The 17,942-nt window shown below is 51.9% G+C and overlaps 1 protein-coding gene across 3 annotated transcripts in view; it reads left to right on the top strand.

Annotated features, from left to right (window-relative positions):
* PLXNA2 (plexin A2) overlaps positions 1 to 17,942 on the top strand; it is a 233,871-nt gene that overhangs the window by 181,105 nt on the left and 34,824 nt on the right. For all 3 annotated transcript variants that reach the window (XM_044942649.2, XM_025285371.3, XM_025285372.3), the window contains one exon: positions 13,905 to 14,056. In XM_044942649.2, coding sequence (XP_044798584.1) covers positions 13,905 to 14,056 — 152 coding nt within the window. The remainder of the gene's footprint in view (positions 1 to 13,904; positions 14,057 to 17,942) is intronic.

The raw sequence follows: 17,942 nt of genomic DNA, 5'->3' as shown, positions 1-17,942 counted from the left end.
CATATCACCAAGGTGTTCTCCCTGTGTGCATGTCTGTCTCCAATTTTTTAAAATAAGAATCCCAGTCATATTTGATTAGGGCCCACACTGATGACCTCATTTTTAATGTGATTATCTCTGTAAAGACCCTATCTCCAAATAAGGTCTTATTCTGAGGTGATGGGAGTTAGGGATTCAACATGTGAATTTGTGGGGGATAAAATTCAACACAAATTCCCACAACAGAATATTCTAAGCAAAAAGAGGAGGTGCTGTGGTTCTAAGGAATTGATTCAGGCATGATAAGGTTAGAAGTTATCACGTGGATAAATTAGTCCTGAGTTGGGTGGCCAGGTGATGCAGCCAGCCTATCCCTGAACACTGGCCACCTGGAAGAGGCTGGAACCTGCTTGCCCTACAGGCTGCTCTACTTCTCCCAAAGGGCTTCAGGCAGAGATTTGTAAATTGTAACCCTTTGCAGCTGCCTGCTATTAGGAAAGAGGACTGCAGCAGGGACCTAGAGCTCCACACCTAACAAGAACACCAGTCAGGCCAAGGACCTGAACAGATGAGTCACACTCGTAGTTCCGGGAGTCTTACTAATAATAGCTTTTCTTTAACAAGACACTACTATATGCCAGAACCCATAGATTCCGCATACCTGCTCCTTCTTATTACAATCCTGCAAGATGACTGTAATTATCTCCATTTAACAGCCAGGGAAACAGTGCTTAGGGGAGTAAATAATTTGCCCAAAGTCACACATCTGGTTAGTGGCAAGACAAATTCACTAGTGCTTCTTGACTCCAGAATGCAGACTTGCCCTGCCTTTTGATGCTCCTTCTCTTGGCCAGAGGGATAGAGAAGTATTCCCTGGCTGTGCACTTCCCCACTTCACCCCACCCCCAAAACATCTGAGCCCAGGATCCGAGTCCCCTTGGTCAGTGTCAGGAGATATGGACAAACCGGGGACATTGGCTACTCTTTTAAGTCTTAAAATAACCTTCCCCTGTCTTCCTAAAGATAATTAAGTTCACACTTATTTCTATCAGTGGGGGAAGAAAATGGTAGAACATTTGGGGGCACTTTTAAGTGTAAGGCGATCACTTCTTGTATATCCAGGGGAGGTGTTACTTTAATTACCTGTGGTCCTTAAAGCTATCGGACTCTTCGGTTGGTTTCTGGTCAGTGTCTATGAATGGGATGATGGTCACAGTGAAAGTTGCTCTCACAAGCATCTCAGTTGATGGGAAAGCCCAAAGGCTGGGGCCCAGGCAGTTCATGTCTGCAGGTGAGAATGAAGATCGGGGTGAAATAAAGGCAAAGCAGGCTTAGGATGCAAGGGACAAATCCCCCGTGTTGGGGTCCTCAGTGAGTGATCAGGAGCCTACACCATTTGGGTACCAGGAGACACTCCTGTGTACCTCTGAAGTCCCCTGCCACACTGTCCAGTAAGGTCACACTGATGCCAGATCCTAGGAGAACTGGTTTTGCGGTGGTCTCTCCATTAACCACTTTGTAGCTTTTCCGTATAAAGTTGTCAACTTCAGTAACTCCCCACGCCTCGCTAAACCACCGTTAGGGACTATCCATTCTGTTTCACATTATCTTAGGTACATGTAACCGGGAAAGAAAACCAGTTGTATAAAACTGCCAACACTGCCCTCCAAAACCAGGCATAAATAATTCTTGATGCGCTAGAAGTTTGAGATGATCCATTGCTCTTGATTCCTCCTGCTCTCCGTTTGCCCTAACATTTTAAAGCAGATCTTTTTCCTGGGTTCTCTCAGTTGCAAATGCTTGTGTGAAACTATGTGGCAAGCTGGATACTTGGAAGTATTTATCTATAAGGCTACAGCGAGTTTCCGCAGGAAAAGACAAGAGCCACCTGCCCAGGGTGAGAGTGACTCGCTGCAAAGTTCCCAACAAATAAATAAATAAGTCAGCCAGCTTTCCTGAGAAACAAGTCAGCCCTCTGATCTCCCGTTCATTTATTTGCAGGCCTCATTAATATAACATCACTGCAACAAACAGCTAATGGGGGATGGTGTCAGGATGAATAATGGAGTTACTCTGCTGAGATAACAATTAGGTTTTGAATGTACTATCAGCTAAGACAGAGCCGGCAAGGATCCGTGCTGGGTAGAAAGCTGGTGTTGCCGATGCTATGGATGCCTGCAGAGCTCTTTGGCTGGGCTCTGCCGTGAAGAGTGTGCTCACGCTTGCTTGAGCACACACACGCCCACGTCCACACCCACACAGACACGCGAAGGTGGAAAAGGACTTGACAGTCTGCTATCTTGGATTCAGTATCCAGGTGCCTTGGGGAGCCAGGCTGGGGTCAAAATTTGCGGGCACAATGTTGACATCACTGCCCTCTCAAGTCAGGAAAACTCTAAGCAACAGGAAAGGAGTAAGTGGGTTAGTCAGGAGAAGATTAACTGTCTCCATACTACCCACAAGTGTCCTCCCTGGCCTGTCCTGATGAGGGGGCAGAGCCCTCCTGATCCCAACCTCAGACACAGGAGCTTCCGATACAAAGTGTACCCATCCACTGGGGGTACTCCACCCGAGTGACTCCCCTGGACCCACACCCTTGACTGTGCTGGGAGGCTCTGAATTCTCCTTTCCCATCTCCTCTTAAGAACACAGTCTAGGGTGCTGACAGCCTGCTGCAGACATGGCAAGAGCACCACAGGTCCGTCAGAGAGGCAGCCAACGCCGTGCTGGGCAGTCTCCACGCCTGACTTTCCCCTGCTACAACTTGGCTCTCTCCCCTTTCCCTGAGCCCCACCAAGAACAATACCCAGAGGATCCACTTGCATGGGACACTTGTAAACATGAAGCCACTTTGGGAGAAATATCAATAACCTCAGATATGCAGATGACACCAATCTTATAGCGGAAGGCAAAGAGGAATTAAAGAGCCTCTTGATGAAAGTGAAAGAGGAGAGTGAAAAAAGCTGGCTTAAAACTCAACATTCAAAAAATGAAGATCATGGCATCCGGTCCCATCACTTCATGGCAAATAGGTGGGGAAACAATGGAAAGAGTAACAGACTTTATTTTGAGGGGCTCCAAAATCACTGCAGATGGACTGCAGTCATGAAATTAAAAGACGCTTCCTCCTTGGAATAAAAGCTATGAAAAACTTAGACATTATATTAAAAAGCAGAAATATTACTTTGCTGACAAAGGTCCACCTAGTCAAAGCTATGGATGTGAGAGTTGGACCATGTATGGATGTGAGAGTTGGACCATAAAGAAAGCTGATCGCCCAAGAATTGATGGTTTTGAACTGTGGTGTTGGAGGAGACTCTTGAGTGTCCCTTGGATGGCAAGGAGATCCAACCAGTCCACCCTAAAAGAAATCAGTTCTGAATATTCATTGGAAGGACTGATGCTGAAGCTAATACTTTGGCCACTTGATGCAAAGAACTGACTCATTTGAAAAGACCCCGATGATGGGAAAGATTGAAGGCGAGAGGAGACAGGGATGACAGAGGATGAGATGGTTGGATGGCATCACCGACATGATAAACTTGAGTTTGAGAAAGCTCCAGGAGTTGGTGATAGAGAGGGTGGCCTGGCATGCTGTGGTCCATTGTGTCGCAAAGAGTCAGACGCAACTAAGTGACTGAACTGAACTGAACCAATGCTTTGAGGTATAGGATACCCGTAATTTCTGAGTATTTCTGAGGTTCTGTGGAGTTCATTGTTTTGCTTCTGGGTCAAGGCTGTGTATTGTCACCCTGCTTATTTAACTTATATGCAGAGTGCTGCTGCTGCTGCTGCTGCTAAGTCACTTCAGTCATGTCCGACTCTGCGACCCCATAGACAGCAGCCCACCAGGCTCCCCCGTCCCTGGGATTCTCCAGGCAAGAACACTGGAGTGGGTTGCCATTTCCTTCTCCAATGCATGAAAGTGAAAAGTGAAAGTGAAGTCGCTCAGCCGTGTCCGACTCCTAGTGACCCTATGGACTGCAGCCGACCAGGCTCCTCCGTCCATAGGATTTTCCAGGCAAGAGTACTGGAGTGGGTTGCCATTGCCTTCTCCATATATGCAGAGTACATCATGTGAAATGCTGGGCTAGATGAAGCACAAGCTAGAATTAAGATTGCCGGGAGAAATATCAATAACCTCAGATACGCAGATGACACCACCCTTATGGCAGAAAGTGAAGAGGAACTAAAGAGCTTCTGGATGAAAGTGAAAGAGGAGAGTGAAAATGTTGGCTTAAAACTCAACATTCAGAAAACTAAGATCATGGCATCGGGTCCCATCACTTCATAGCAAGTAGATGGGGAAACAATGGAAACAGTGAGAGACTTTATTTTGGGGGGCTCCATTTTCACCGCAGATGGTGACTGCAGCCATGAAATTAAAAGACGCTTCCTCCTTGGGAGAAAACAGTAGTCATGTATGCATATGAGAGTTGGACTATAAAAAAAGCTGAGTGCTGAAGAATTGATGCTTTTGAACTGTGATGTTAAAGAAGACTCTTGAGAATCCCTTGGACTGCAAGGACAGGCAACCAGTCCATCCTAAAGGAAAACAGGCCTGAATATTCACTGGAAGGACTGATGCTGAAGCTGAAACTCCACTACTTTGGCTGCCTGATGCAAAGAACTGACTCATTGGAAAAGATCCTGATGCTAGGAAAGATTGAAGGCAGGAGAAAGAGGGGACAACAGAGGATGAGATGGTTGGATGGCATCACCAACTTAATGGACATGAGTTTGAGCAAACTCCGGGAGTTGGTGATGGTCAGGGAGGCCTGGCGTGCTGCAGTCCATGGGGTTGCAAAGAGTCTGACACAACTAAGCGACTGAACTGAACTGAATTTTTTTGGAACTCAACTGGCCTGGCTTATGCTGAGATTTCTTAATCACAAAATAGTAATGAGAAAAAAGATAGCTAGCACTCACTAAATGCTCACCTGGGACCTAGCACTGCTAACTTATCACCGTCTGTATATTATCTCATTTAGACCTTATGACAACTTCTATGAGGTGGAAGCAATTATCATGAGCCCCACTTTACAGATGAGGAAACCAAGGTACTATGAAGGGTGATACCTTTCTTAATGTCACACTGCTAGTGAGCTGTAGAACTAGGACTTCATCCTAGCTACTTGAATCTAGAATTCCCATGTTTGACCCTGTAGCATGCTTCATCTCTTTCCTGGGCTCACTTAGACAAATAGAACTGTCAGTCCATGGGCTGGGGGAGGGAGTGGAGTGGGCACCACGCTCGTCATCAAGCCTGCTACAGAGATGGGAAGCAAGCCAGTGGTCCCCACCCAGAGCATCATTTGGGGAGACTCGAATGCACAGGGAGAGATGGCACCGGGGCAAGGCTGAGGGGAGTGTGGGCATTCACAGGGTCAGGGCCAGAGAGCGGGCAGGATGGAAGCTGAGAAGTTCAGAGAAATGGTGGCTAGCCAACTCCAGAGCTCCTTGGAGGGCAGCAAGTGTGGCCTCAGCCATGGCGGGCCTGCACAGAGGGGCTCACGAGGCTGCGGCATGAATTCTCATAGCTGACGGCCTTGGGGCTATGCCCCGGCAGGACGCTGGAGACTCGGGCAGTGTGGTGGGGAGGCTGGAGGCACCGGTTAGGTGGACCTGGCTGGGCTCTGACGTTCACTCTGTCCCCTTGAGCCGGTTCCTTCGCCTATCCAGAACACTATTCTGCGTGTATAAAATGAAAATAATGGTAGCACCTCCTTCATAACTTGTCGTGAGCTCTAAGTGAGATGTAATATATAAGAAAGTGAAAGTGTTAGTCTCTCAGTCATGTCCGACTCTTTGCGACCCCATGGACTGTAGCCTGCCAGGCTCTTCTGTCCATGGGGATTCTCCAGGCCAGAATACTGGAGTGGGTAGCCACTCCCTTCTCCAGGGGGTCTTCCCAACCCAGGAGTCAAAGCCAGATCTCCCACATTGCAGGTGGATTGTTTACCATCTGAGCCACCAGGAGAAACCCAATATATAAGACCCTCAGCACAATTCGACTCATGATAAGTACTTAATAAGTGAAAAAATTGGTAAGTAGGTACCATTATCAGAATCTTTAGTAACCTGGAGCTGATGCCCACTTCTGTCTCATCTCCCATCACGTCTATCAGGCAGGAGATATAAACAAAGAAGACAGGGTCTCTAGGATGGGAGCCAGTGTTCGTGAGGCTCCCACCTCGAAGGGGTTCTCCTGTGACCCCTTAACCATCTACCTGTACATCTGCCCCAACTCCAGCCTCCAGGGCTCTGCCCAAGTCCAGGAGTGGCCCAGCCAGTGCTCCCTTGGCTGCCCAGAACCCGGGCCTCCAGCACCTCCCTCTGCTCCCGGTGCAGCCCCGCGGAGCTCCCCAGCTGTAATTAATCGGCTGCATCTGCTCTCGCCCTTGGGCGGCTTTGTGGCATAGTTCCCTCCGAACTGTTCAATTAGCGGCTGCAAGAATCAGGGCGAGTGCAGCATCGCGGCGGCTGTTTTCCAGGTCACGGCACCCACGGTGGAAAACACACATGACACAGTCTGGCAGGAACGCAGGCTTGGCCGGGCTGCCCAGGCGTGTGGCGGGCGAGGTCGGGCTGCAGGCAGGTGAGGTCTGAGGAGGTGGGGGAGTGGGTCCCCAAGTCAGGGACTCCTGGCGACTTTTAGAGGACGCGCGGGAGACAGGAGTCTCCTGGTTTGTCCCTCCCATCATTCATGCCAGCCTCATCCCACAGCCTGCTGGCCTGCTCATCCGGGCCTACAGAGGGCAGATGAGGGGCATGGCCCGGGCTGGGGCCAGACACCGGGATCCTGGCATGATCTGTGATTGCTTCTGGGACAGGGCTTAGGGGCTGCCGGACTGAGCCCTCTCTCTGCCTTAATGTGTTTCCCATATTCTCTTTCTGAATCCTGCAAATAGACAAACTTAATTCTACAACCAGTTAAAAAGCCAATACTCTTAAGGCAAGGTAATAACACAACTTTAAGTCTCAGTAGGATGCAAATAAAAGTTTCCTCAGTTCTTGCCTGGTGGCTCAGATGATAAAGAATCTGCCTGCAATGCAGGAGACCAGGGTTCTATCCCTGGGTCGGGAAGGTCCTCTGGAGAAAGGAATGGCTATCCACTCCAGGATTCTTGCCTGGAGAATTCCACGGACAGAGGAGCCTGGCAGGCTACAGTCCATGGGGTCGCACAGAAAGTTGGACATGACTGAGTGACTAACACACTTAAAGGGTTCTTTGGAGTTTCCCTGGTGGCTCAGATGGTAACGAATCCACCTGCAAACCAGGAGACCTGGGTTTTATCCCTGGGTCAGGAAGACCCCCTGGAGGAGGGCATGGCAACCCACTCGAATATTGTTGCCTGGATAATCCCATGGACAGAGGACCCTGGCAGACCACAGTCCATGGGGTCGCAAAGAGTCAGATACGAGTAAGCAACAGAGCACATACGAATAAAAGGTCCTTTAGGGAAGAGACACATAGAGTGACAGGTGACTGAAACGGGGAAAGGAATTCCAGGGAGTAAGATAAGCATGTGGGAAAGAGAAGGGCTTACCTCCCCCTGGGGTTTGCCCAGGGCCCGCCTGGCTGGGGGCGTGTGAGCCCGCACTAGGGCAAGTCGATGTTGGCACAGGCCTCCCTTGCAGTGAATCAGCAGGCCTTTGCTCAAGCCGCGAGCCTGCTTGGCGTTTCTTTCTTACACTCTCAGAGGATGCATGGATATCCAAGGGTCCAAAGAAAAACATCTGAAATGATCAAAGGGCCTGGAAAACAAGAGCTTCCAATGTAAGGCTGATGGAATTGCAGAAGCACAGACCAGGGGTGACTTAATTGCTGTCTTCAGTATCTGAAAGAGGTTTGATGAGGAGGCAGCTGTTCGGTCCTCCATTCAAGGAGAAATCACAGCAGAAACTGGCTTGAGCTAAAGTCAGCGAGATTGCAGGAAGAACTTGATGCTTCCGATGTGAAAAGACTGCCCCACTTCCAAACAACACCTGGGTACCTACCTCCATCCTTGCAGCGGTCATTCGAGAACACAGGTTGTCCTGGAATCTGCCTGAGCCCAGCGTTTCCCAGGAAGAAAGAGCTGGGGACAGGTCTTGACAGCTGCTCTGTCTCAGGCAGTGTGAGATGTGTCAGGTTACTAAGGAAAACGGAGGAAGTCCCTGTCCCGAGATAGTTATTGTCTTATTGAGAAAAGACAGAGTCCAGGGTGACCCTTGCCGTCGGGGGTGTTCACCCATGGCAGTGAGGGTGTAGGCAAAGGGGCTCCTAAATCTGCCGAGATGGTTAGAGAAAGACTTTCTGAGGAGGTGTCATTAGCAGAGACTCGTGTGATGGGTAAAGCATGTGTTAGCATCACGCATGAGGGGCAGAGGGAACCGTGGCTCAAAGGCACACGGGCTTCGGACCCTGTAGCCACGGGCGCCCCACCTCCCCCAGGGAGCACGCATAGTTCGTAAGAGAGTGGAACCAGAGCTCGGGGAAGGGACAAGGGGGAGCACACAGCTAGAGCCGGCCCAGAACGTGGGGGAGCCCCTCGGTCGCCCCCCATACCCCCGCTCAGCAGCTGCTCTGTCTCTCCCCGCTCCTCCCATACTTCTGGCTCTCCCTTGGGGTCCACAGAGGCGAGTGGACAGCGATCCCTGGTCCACGGTGTGTGCTGCAAAACATGGAGCTGAAATGAGTCCATGTATAAAGATCTTCCCAGCTGATTTCACAGGATTTCAGCTCCCTCCCGCCTCTCTCCACACCCCCCCTACCCACAAGCACACACACACATCCATCCCAAACTGTCAAACCGTTTGTTTGCGTGGGTGTCTCATTCAGAGTTACTTTCCTGAAAGAGTCCATTGAGTTCGTAATGCAATGCCCCATCGACCTCAGAATGGCCAATAGCCAGGGGCAAAGAAGTGACGAGAAGGGAAGAATGAAGGCCATTTTAGACTGGGCCAGTGTCCTCCCAAATTTATTCTGGGTGAAAGGGCGATGTCTGGCTCTGAACATGCTTCTGCGGGGAGCCGTGAACCCGCGGACACCAAGGCCCCGCCCTGGGCGGCACGGCCACTCCCCCACCAAGCTCAGGCTTTCTCCAATCAGCCCGCAAGCATCTCTCTCCGCCCTGGATAAGCCCACCGAGCACCGTCTAAGTTATGTATTCCCTGGACCGTGTGCCCTCTTTCCAGGTAAATAGAAAGATGCCTCCCACCTCTAGGCTCTCTCCACCACCACCATCCCATGTTTTTGTGGTCTAGGAAGACACAGGTGCAGGGGAACTCTAGGAAGGAAACTAACTGCCAACTATCGTGACCTGCTCTCGCAACCATCATCATATGAGGGACTTTCCAAGTGTTGTCTTACTTCACCTTCACAGCATCCCTGCGAGGCCAGCACTGTTTTCTGTTTTCTGATGAAAACACAGAGAGTGAAGGTTACCTAGCTTGTAAGTATCAAGCTGGAATTCAGAGTCTGTCCCCCTCCCGAGCTCACTCTCTTCCCGCCGCTGACACCGCCGGAGCATCAGGCCCTCCTTCCGCACCCCTGCGCAGCCGGCAGCCCGGGGCCCATCCGAAACTAGAAGACCAGATGCATGGATCTGGCTGCTCCCCTGGCTGTCTCTTGGTCTCCCTCTGACCATGGGGGGACTCTCTTTGCCTCACCTCTCCAGGAGGTTAGCACTTTCTCCCCTGTGGCCCCACACCTCCTCCCAGATCTGGAAGGCCTTCCTGGGAGCTCTACAAGCAATAGTCTGGGACTCCACCAACTCGCCTCCCTGTAGTCCTACACGGAGAAGCCAGACGTGGCTCCCAAGGGGACCAAGCTTCCTGAGTGCCATGCTGGGTGCCCTGCCATCAAACCCTACTGTACTGAAGAGAGAGTCTTGGAGGCAGTCTCCAGGGTGGGGCACTGGTGGGCCTGGGGCAGTGTCCTGAAGACTCCTGTTCACGCCCTCTCTGGAGAATCCATTCTTTTCCTCCAAGCCTCACCTCCAGAGCCTCTCCTCCATGCTTGGTCCTGGGGAGAAGTGAGAGCAGGATGGCCGGGATGTTACCACCACGAAGACAGGGCTTTGGCAGACCCTGACCCTCATTCTCAGAGTCACCTGGAAGCCCTCAGGTGGCAGGTGGTGAGTTTCACGGGACTCCTGTCTCTGTCCCACTGAGCCCAGACCTCCACCCTGTCTCGCTTTGATTTTCAAGCCAGGGGGGAGAGAAAATGACACGGGCAAAGGCACAGAGAGCTTTAGAGTGCGTTGTGTGGACAGGAACCCCTGGGCTCTGGGGAGCACTTGGGGGACAGAGAGTGAGAGGGCTGACGTGGCTGAAGTTACTAAGATCAGAAAGTGACGGGCCAGCCCGGGAGTCAGAGACTTTGCCTGGACAGTGGCCAGAGCCGTTGAAGGTTTTCAGAGCAAGCTACCAGTCCCCAGATCAGGTATGTGTCCATGACGACCACCTGGCCGTGTGAGGAAGTCAGATCACATGGAGGAAGACCAAGGATAGTGTGACTGAGGACACAGATCCGCTTATCACCTCCTCTGACACCGGAGCAGGACACGGATTCAAAACACACCTGGGCGCCAGCACTGACGGTCCCTGTGTTTATCACACACGGTAGGAGAGGGAAGGGGAACAGAGATGCTTGCAAGATCCTAGCTAGGTGCACGGTGATCCCATTAACCTTGAAAGAGGATCTGGGAGGACAATCAGGCTGGGGGTGGAAGGAGGGAAAATTAAGAGTTCATTTTTAGACGTGGTGAAATCTGAGGTGCCTGAGGGACATGCATGTGGAAGTCGAGGTGTCCAGTAGTGATTGGATATATGGATATGGAGCTCCGGAGAGAGGTCTGAGCCAACAATATAGATTTGGAAAGCATCCATAATGGCGGCCTTGGGAATCCTCTTGCAAATCAAGTTCTCACCACCTCATCTGTGTTTTGGAAATCCAGATTTTTGTTCATCAGTTTTGTCTGAAGCAAGAAAAGGGAAGCTACACCCCGTGTAAGCCCCAGGGCACAGTGGCTGCTGAGTGTTCTGACCCTCAAACTCCTTCACCACCTCCCCAGGTGCTGGAGGCACAGGATATAGTGTGTGCTGTGTGGGGAAGACCCACAGCGACCCAACACTCCCCAGCCACTTGCCCCTAACCTGTGAGGATGATCCCAGTCTGGATTCCAGCAGCTCTTACCTGGGTTAGAAGGGCTCAGACTTGGGTCTGCACACCCCTAACTATCCATCTCTTTGATGTGTCTTCATGCAAGATGATTATGCTTGCTAATAATGTTGTTAAGTCCACCCTCTCTAAACAGCATAAGCTGGCTTATGCTTCTGAGCAGCTCTGTGCTCACAAATGTCCATTTGTGACAGTCCCCAAGTGACCAGGCCTCTGCCTCAGACCCTTGAAGATCACTGTGGTGAATTCCCAGCAGGAGGACACTGCCCTGTGGACCTGCCAACACCACAGAATAGCCACAATACCATCCCCACGTGCTACCTGCAAGACCGAAATATTTTTAGGCTTTCCAGAAAGATTTCATTTCACAGTGTTTCTGAAAGGTTGTAATTAACCACCGTGAGCAAGAGAATGTATTTTTAAAAATAAAAGTGGAGGAAAGAGAGCAAGCCAATCATCACGGTTCTGTCAGGGTTTTCAGTAGGTTCCTGGCATCCAGGTGGCTAAAGGAGGGGAGGGCGGACCAGTGATGCTCGTTCCAGGCTATCGGGAGGGCGCCGGCTCAGATTTGCTCAGTGGTACCTCCTTCCTCCTGACACTCTTCCTGCAGGGCCATGGAGGCCACCTTTTCCTTTTCCTCCTTACAAGTGTCCATCTCCCAGAGCCCAGGAGGCCCAGGGACCTGAGGAAGTGGCGCCGGGGAGGGCGGAAAAACCAAGATCTCATGTTGGTTATTTTTAGAATCCCCAGAGACAGGAAAGCCGTGGGGCTACATGTTCCTCCTGCCAGCTCCTTTCTTTCCAAATCTCCCTGACTCCCCCCCACCTCCAACCCCATACCCACTGCCCAGAGATGCCTCTGGGCACCCCTTTCCCTCCCTCAGGAATTTATCTCATGAATCTGATTTTTTTGTATTCATCAGTTCAGTTGCTCAGTTGTGTCCCCGCCACAACCATCATCTCCTCCTGTCTGCTCTCACCTAGGCGCTCACGGCCAAGCTGGAGGCCTCATGCATGGTGCTCACGTTGCTGGCAGAGAGCAGTGCCCCCTTGAGAAAGACAGGCAGAGGAAGAGTCTCCAGAGCGTTCAATAGCATTTTCACCTGTGCTCACCACTCATCGCTGCCCAGAGACCCCATCTGGAGGTTTCTGGTGGACTCTTGGCTTTGCCCCACCCTCCTTGCCTCTCTCCCTCCCTTACTGTCTTATCTGTCTAATGTGCAGTGAAAAGAGCCCTGAACATTTTTTTTCTATTTGGTCCACGTATACAAGTTGTATGATCTTAGAATAAGACACCCTGGCTCTCCTTCCAGTTCCAAAATTCTGTGCTTCTGCCTGAGGTTGGGTTCATGTCTGATTTCCTCCTACTTTGGATAACTATGGACCTCAAAGTAGGAATTATTCCCTGGAATCTGTTGGATCCCAAAGAGCTGTGTTTTTCCTGGAGCCTGATTCATTCTCAGATAGAAATTTACACATTAGGAGAGCCTGATTCTCCAAGTTCCTTTTCCTGTTGCATCAAAATAAAATCAAGCAGTCAGCATTTGTTGACTGAATTAAGAAATGAGTAAATAAACGATCCTGGCTCCTGGGAAACTTCCCTGGTGGCTCAGACGGTAAAAGCATCTGCCTACAATGCAGGAGACTTGGGTTCGATCCCTGGGTTGGGAAGATCCCCTGGAGAAGGAAATGGCAACCCACTCCAGTATGCCTGCCTGGAAAATCCCATGGACAGAGGAGCCTGGCAGGCTACAGTCCATGGGGTCGCAAAGAGTTGGACACGACTGAGCAACTTCACTTCACTTAACTGGAAAGGAAGCCAGCAAACTTTGGAAAATCAGGAAGCTCTTTCTCTTTGATACGAGCACGATCGAGTACAGGATTTTTCTTTTGTGTGTGTGTTGGGTAATGTCAAATATACTTTCCGTCTGTAGTCATCCCCTGCAGTGGCCCTTAATCAGGGACTCCTCAGAGCTCCCAGGGCTTTTCCTTCAAATCTACCTTATCACTGTGTACCCTGCATCAGCCTTACTTATGGCCTTCTTATCTCCTCCTCCTTGACCACTAAGTTCCTTGAGGGCAAATTCCCTGTTCATCGTTGTAAACTCAACTGAGGCTAGCACACAGGGGCGGCCGGCATGACATGTCGCAGTTCAGTTCAGTTCAGTTCAGTCGCTCAGTCGTGTCCGACTCTGTGACCCCATGGACTGCTGCACGCCAGGGCTCCCTGTCCATCACCAACTCCCGGAGCCTGCTCAAACTCACGTCCATGGCGTCGGTGATGCCATCCAACCATCTCATCCTCTGTCGTCACAATTACAGAGCCCTTGGGAGTTGACAGAATGGTCCCGGACACCCTCCATGTGGGAGCTTCCAGGGTGACGTTGGTTAGAGAGGATTATCCTCCTTCCCAACTAAAGAGACCTGAGGTTCAGGGAGATTCTGAGACTTGCTTTCAGTCAGGCAACTCGTGAATTCAAGCACTGCCTTGAGCCTAGTACTTTCTCCTAATCTCTTTCTCGTAAGTGGACGAATGAATGAAGGCGTCGTCGGATGGAGGTCCTAAAGACCCAATGAAGTAGGTACAATTTCATTGTCAGGATGATGACATTGGGATCCTAGACAAGTTTAAAAGTGGCGGAAACGCAGTTCCACCCCAGACTCCAGGTGTTCCAAAGCCTCCCTGCAGGGAGGGAAACGGGTGCCCCTGCCCCTCCTGCCGTGACCGACCAATTACTCCTCCCGCTTCCCTCCCGCAGATCCTGACGGTGTCCGGACCTCCTGAAGGGGGCACTCGAGTGACCATCCACGGCGTGAACCTGGGCCTGGACTTCTCGGAGATCGCCCACCACGTGCAAGTGGCTGGGGTGCCCTGCACGCCCCTGCCAGGGGATTACATCGTCGCTGAGCAGTGAGTCCAGTCTGCTGGGGCCCACACCCTCTCTCCACCCCCCCAAAGCTTGGGGAGGACTCGCCCCTCTCTCTCTCCTCTGGGACTACTCCAGGATCCGTCCCCCTGTCTCCCTCTTCCCAGGGACCCCACTCCCTGAAGCCCTCCCAGGACCCTCTCCTAGCCCACTTCCACTCTTCGAGTGTCCTGTTCTATGTGATTTCCAATTCCTTGGCTCCTCTGGCATCAGGGCTCCCGGTGCCAGGCCGCCCCGCAGTTGGTCTCCGCCTGCCCACTGGCTGACTGAGCTGCCTTCCCAGCTCGTCTGTTCTCCTCCTTGGCCTCCCCCTTCTCCTCCGGCCCCCTGTTGGAAGGCATCCCACTCGGTGGGCTGCGGGCAACAATTTGTTTGGCTCGTGGGGCTCTGACAGCAGCTTAATCCGAACAGGGCCTCCGCCGGAGCAAATTCATTTATTTCACTAAGGGAAATGTCAGCTGGAAATTAGAAAATAGGCATGTAGCAGCGGACGGGCGAACGGGGCTCCCGGAGTGACATATGTTCCAATTTGGGGTGCTCATTTGGCAGTGGCGGCCGCTGTGGAGTCAGTAGACAGGAGGTGGGCAGAAGGCTGGGGGGCTGCTGGGGGTTGGAGGGCAGCAGGAGTGATGTTCCCCCACTAGGGAGAAAGGGAGGGGGCCGCCAGGGTCTCCTGCATGATTTCTCAGGCGGAGTTGGGCCACATCACCCTGGGTCCAGCGGGCACGCAGCTCTGCAGGGGGCACTGGGAACCTGGCCGTGAGCAGGGCTGGAAGCCGCGTTCTCCCCTAAAACGCCACCCCTTGCAGCCTCCCTCAAGCCAGCCCTGAGTAACTACCAGAAAAGAGGCACTGGCAACCGTAAAAAAAAGAGTGTGTCTTCCATCGGCACTTAGGCTTTCCCATCCGTTCTCTTGCTTCTAATTGGTAAGGACTCTGAGAGGTAGACATTATTATCACTATTTTAAGAGCAAAAGACCTGGAAGTGAAGTGACATCCCCCCACCCCCTCACCCCCATTCACTCAGGGCATAAAAGTGGCTGTAGAGAGTTGGAACTCAGGTCTCCTAAGTTTTGGTTCAGGCCTCTTGCTGTTCCCTAACAGCCAGGAGAGACTCCCAGATAAGAGTGGCCTGAAAATCCCATGATCTGTCAGCATGTGGTTTTCTGGGTCAGAGGCCGTGATTCCAGGATGGCCAGGACAGGGTCAGAGTTGGGGGCTGAGTTCCCCGACTCTGGGGACTCCCGGCGGGGGAAGCAGAAGCCGCCTACCTGATCCTTCGGACCTTCAGATCCTGCAGACTGAACCCTTCATTATCAGCACTGGCCCTTCAAGGAATGAATCCTGGAGGAGAGAATGGCCAGGTCTACAAGAAAGAGATGAAGAGGCGAATGGGGAAATATTTAAGTAGCGATTCTGAGCCAGGAGGGGAGGGGAAAGCTGGCGGGCAGGAACCAGGAGCCTGCGGACTGTGGTCAGGCGGTCTCTATAGAGCCCAGCGCCCAGCCAGACCCAGCTAGACACTCAGTCACACTGAGCCCAAATCCGCCTTGGCCTCACAGACGTGCCCTAGGCCTCGGGACACAGGCCAAGTCTCCAACTTGGTGACATGCCACAGGACTGCAAAGGAAAGGGTTTGCGGGAGATGAAAGGGTAAGGCTTTGAACTGAGAGGTGCTGAGTCTTGGGCAGCTGAACATGGAAATAGCCGGGGATCTGGGATTCAAAAAAGTCTAAGTCCTGCCTGATCTACTCTGGGCAGCCCTAAGACCTTAGTAAACTGCTCCGTCTCTCCACTCTTCACTGGCCTCAAGGAAACCACGATTCTTACTGCGTGGGTTTTGGGGGAGAATTCAGTAAGATGAAAACGAGGAGCCCGTAACATGCCTTGGGAACATCAGGAAAGCTTGTTCCATCTTTGAAATCAACTGCATCACACCCACCCAGGTCCCCAGGGAAGAAAGTTCCCTCAAAAAAACTGAAAGTGAGGATACGAAAGGAGCCTGGGAAGGTGAATGGTTGCCAGGGGTCCCTGGCAAGGCCAGTAGGCACCCTAGAAAACCACCCCCATTGTCTCCTTGGGCACGGGGGAGGCAGGAGGCGGCAGGCGCATTCCACACCTCGGCGGCACGCAGCCCTGGCTTCCAGCCGTGCCAGGCTCATTACTGCTCTCGAGGTTTCAGAGTTTGTTAACATCATTAAAGCCTCCATCCCAGGCAGTGAGCAGCAGGCACAATCATTACAGATGTCTGCGAGAGATGAATTTGGCTAAATGGACCCAGTGCAGAGTCCCGGGCACAGGCAGGATTAGTGGGCACGGTAATGTCTCACCATATGCTTGTGCCACGCCATCGATCACTCAGCAATTAGGTTAATGTTGGTTAAGGGGTCCCGCTTAGTCCTGCAATCAGCACCCCACAGGTCTGGGGAGGGCCGGATAACTCCATCACAGGACGTTTCCTGGGTGATGAGCGGCAGGTTGAGGCTGCAGCTCAGCCCTTCCTGAGACAGGGGCTCTGTATGAGACAGACTCCGCTTAGGATGAGAGACCCGCCCCCGGTCTCTCTCATCCGCTGTATCTATGAGCTCAGCCATGCCTTGATAGATGTTAGATTGCATGTGCTCCCCACCCCAAGGATGCATGCTCATGGGGAGAAAAGCACCACCCATGCCAGTCTGCAGGAGGTGGTGCAGGGTGGGGTGAGGGCACTGGGCTGGCTGCCAGGAGCTCAGCTATTGATGAGCTCTGTGACTTTGGGCAAGTCCCTTTGCTCCATGATCCTCAAATGTCTCATCTGGAAAGTGGGTCTGTCGAAACAGATCTCTGCAATCACTTTTACGGTCCCTAGGATATCAGAAACGATAACCTCTATGCCTCATAGGATCTACAACTCCCATCATTAGAAAGCATTATCAGTGGCACTAATGTGAATCCAGAAGCCCACTATCTACCAGGAGGAGTCAAGCCTTCAAATGTGGAAGCTAACTGTTAAAGGGTTATTTAGTCTAATTCCTCATTTTACAAGGAGAAACTTTAAACATCCCCAGCTCCTGTCTCCTGGTAATACACAGGGAGACTGAAGCTATCAGGGATGCTGGGAGGAGGCAGGGAGACAGGGAGGTAGGAGGCCCCCAGAAGTCTAACCACAGGAACTTGCTGACCTGTAAGGCCTGAAGGAGGGAGTGGTACCCACACCGCTGCCTGTGGGTCTCTCCTGCCAGGGAGGGACACACAGAGAGCATTCTGCTGATTTTAGGGCAGCAGAGTGGAGGAGCATCAAAGGCATGAGTTTTGGAGCCAGGCTGAACCTGGATTTGAATCACAGCTCTGCCACTTGCCAGCTCTCTGGCCATAGATGAGTCACTTAGCACCTCCAAGCCTTGGTTTCCTTGTCTGTAAAAATAGAGACAGTAAGACCCACCCTTAGGATGTCTGAGGATGACATGAGATCCTGTCTGGTACAGTGCCTGCCACATGCAGCTCAGTAAGCTGGAGCTCTTGTTATTATTGAGAGACTCCACTTTGGCTTGACCCTCATCCTCAGTATAACCTTCTGCACTCCCTACAGCTGCCCTCGCGCTCAGGGATCAAACGCCAGTAAGAGTAACAGATCCACTCAGTCAAGGGGGCCTCTCCATCCTTCACTGCAAGCACTGGGTCCCAGGAATGAAAAGGAAGAAGAGAGACAGGTCGCCAGAGTTCCCTACAACGTGGTCTGCGTCCTTAGCATTCTCACCCAGTTCTTAGACTTACCAGACAGACCCTTCTGCAGCCCACTGCCACCCCTGTCCACTCAAGAGAGGGATGGATGAAGCAGAAGCCCACTCCACCAGCGGGGAGAGGACTCGGCTGCAGGCCCTCCCTGCAGACC

Source organism: Bubalus bubalis, chromosome 5 (assembly GCF_019923935.1).
Source record: "Bubalus bubalis isolate 160015118507 breed Murrah chromosome 5, NDDB_SH_1, whole genome shotgun sequence".
In the NCBI taxonomy this organism is placed as follows: Eukaryota; Metazoa; Chordata; class Mammalia; order Artiodactyla; family Bovidae; genus Bubalus; species Bubalus bubalis.
Note: the sequence above shows the minus strand (reverse complement) of the source record. Positions and strands in the feature narration are given on the sequence as shown.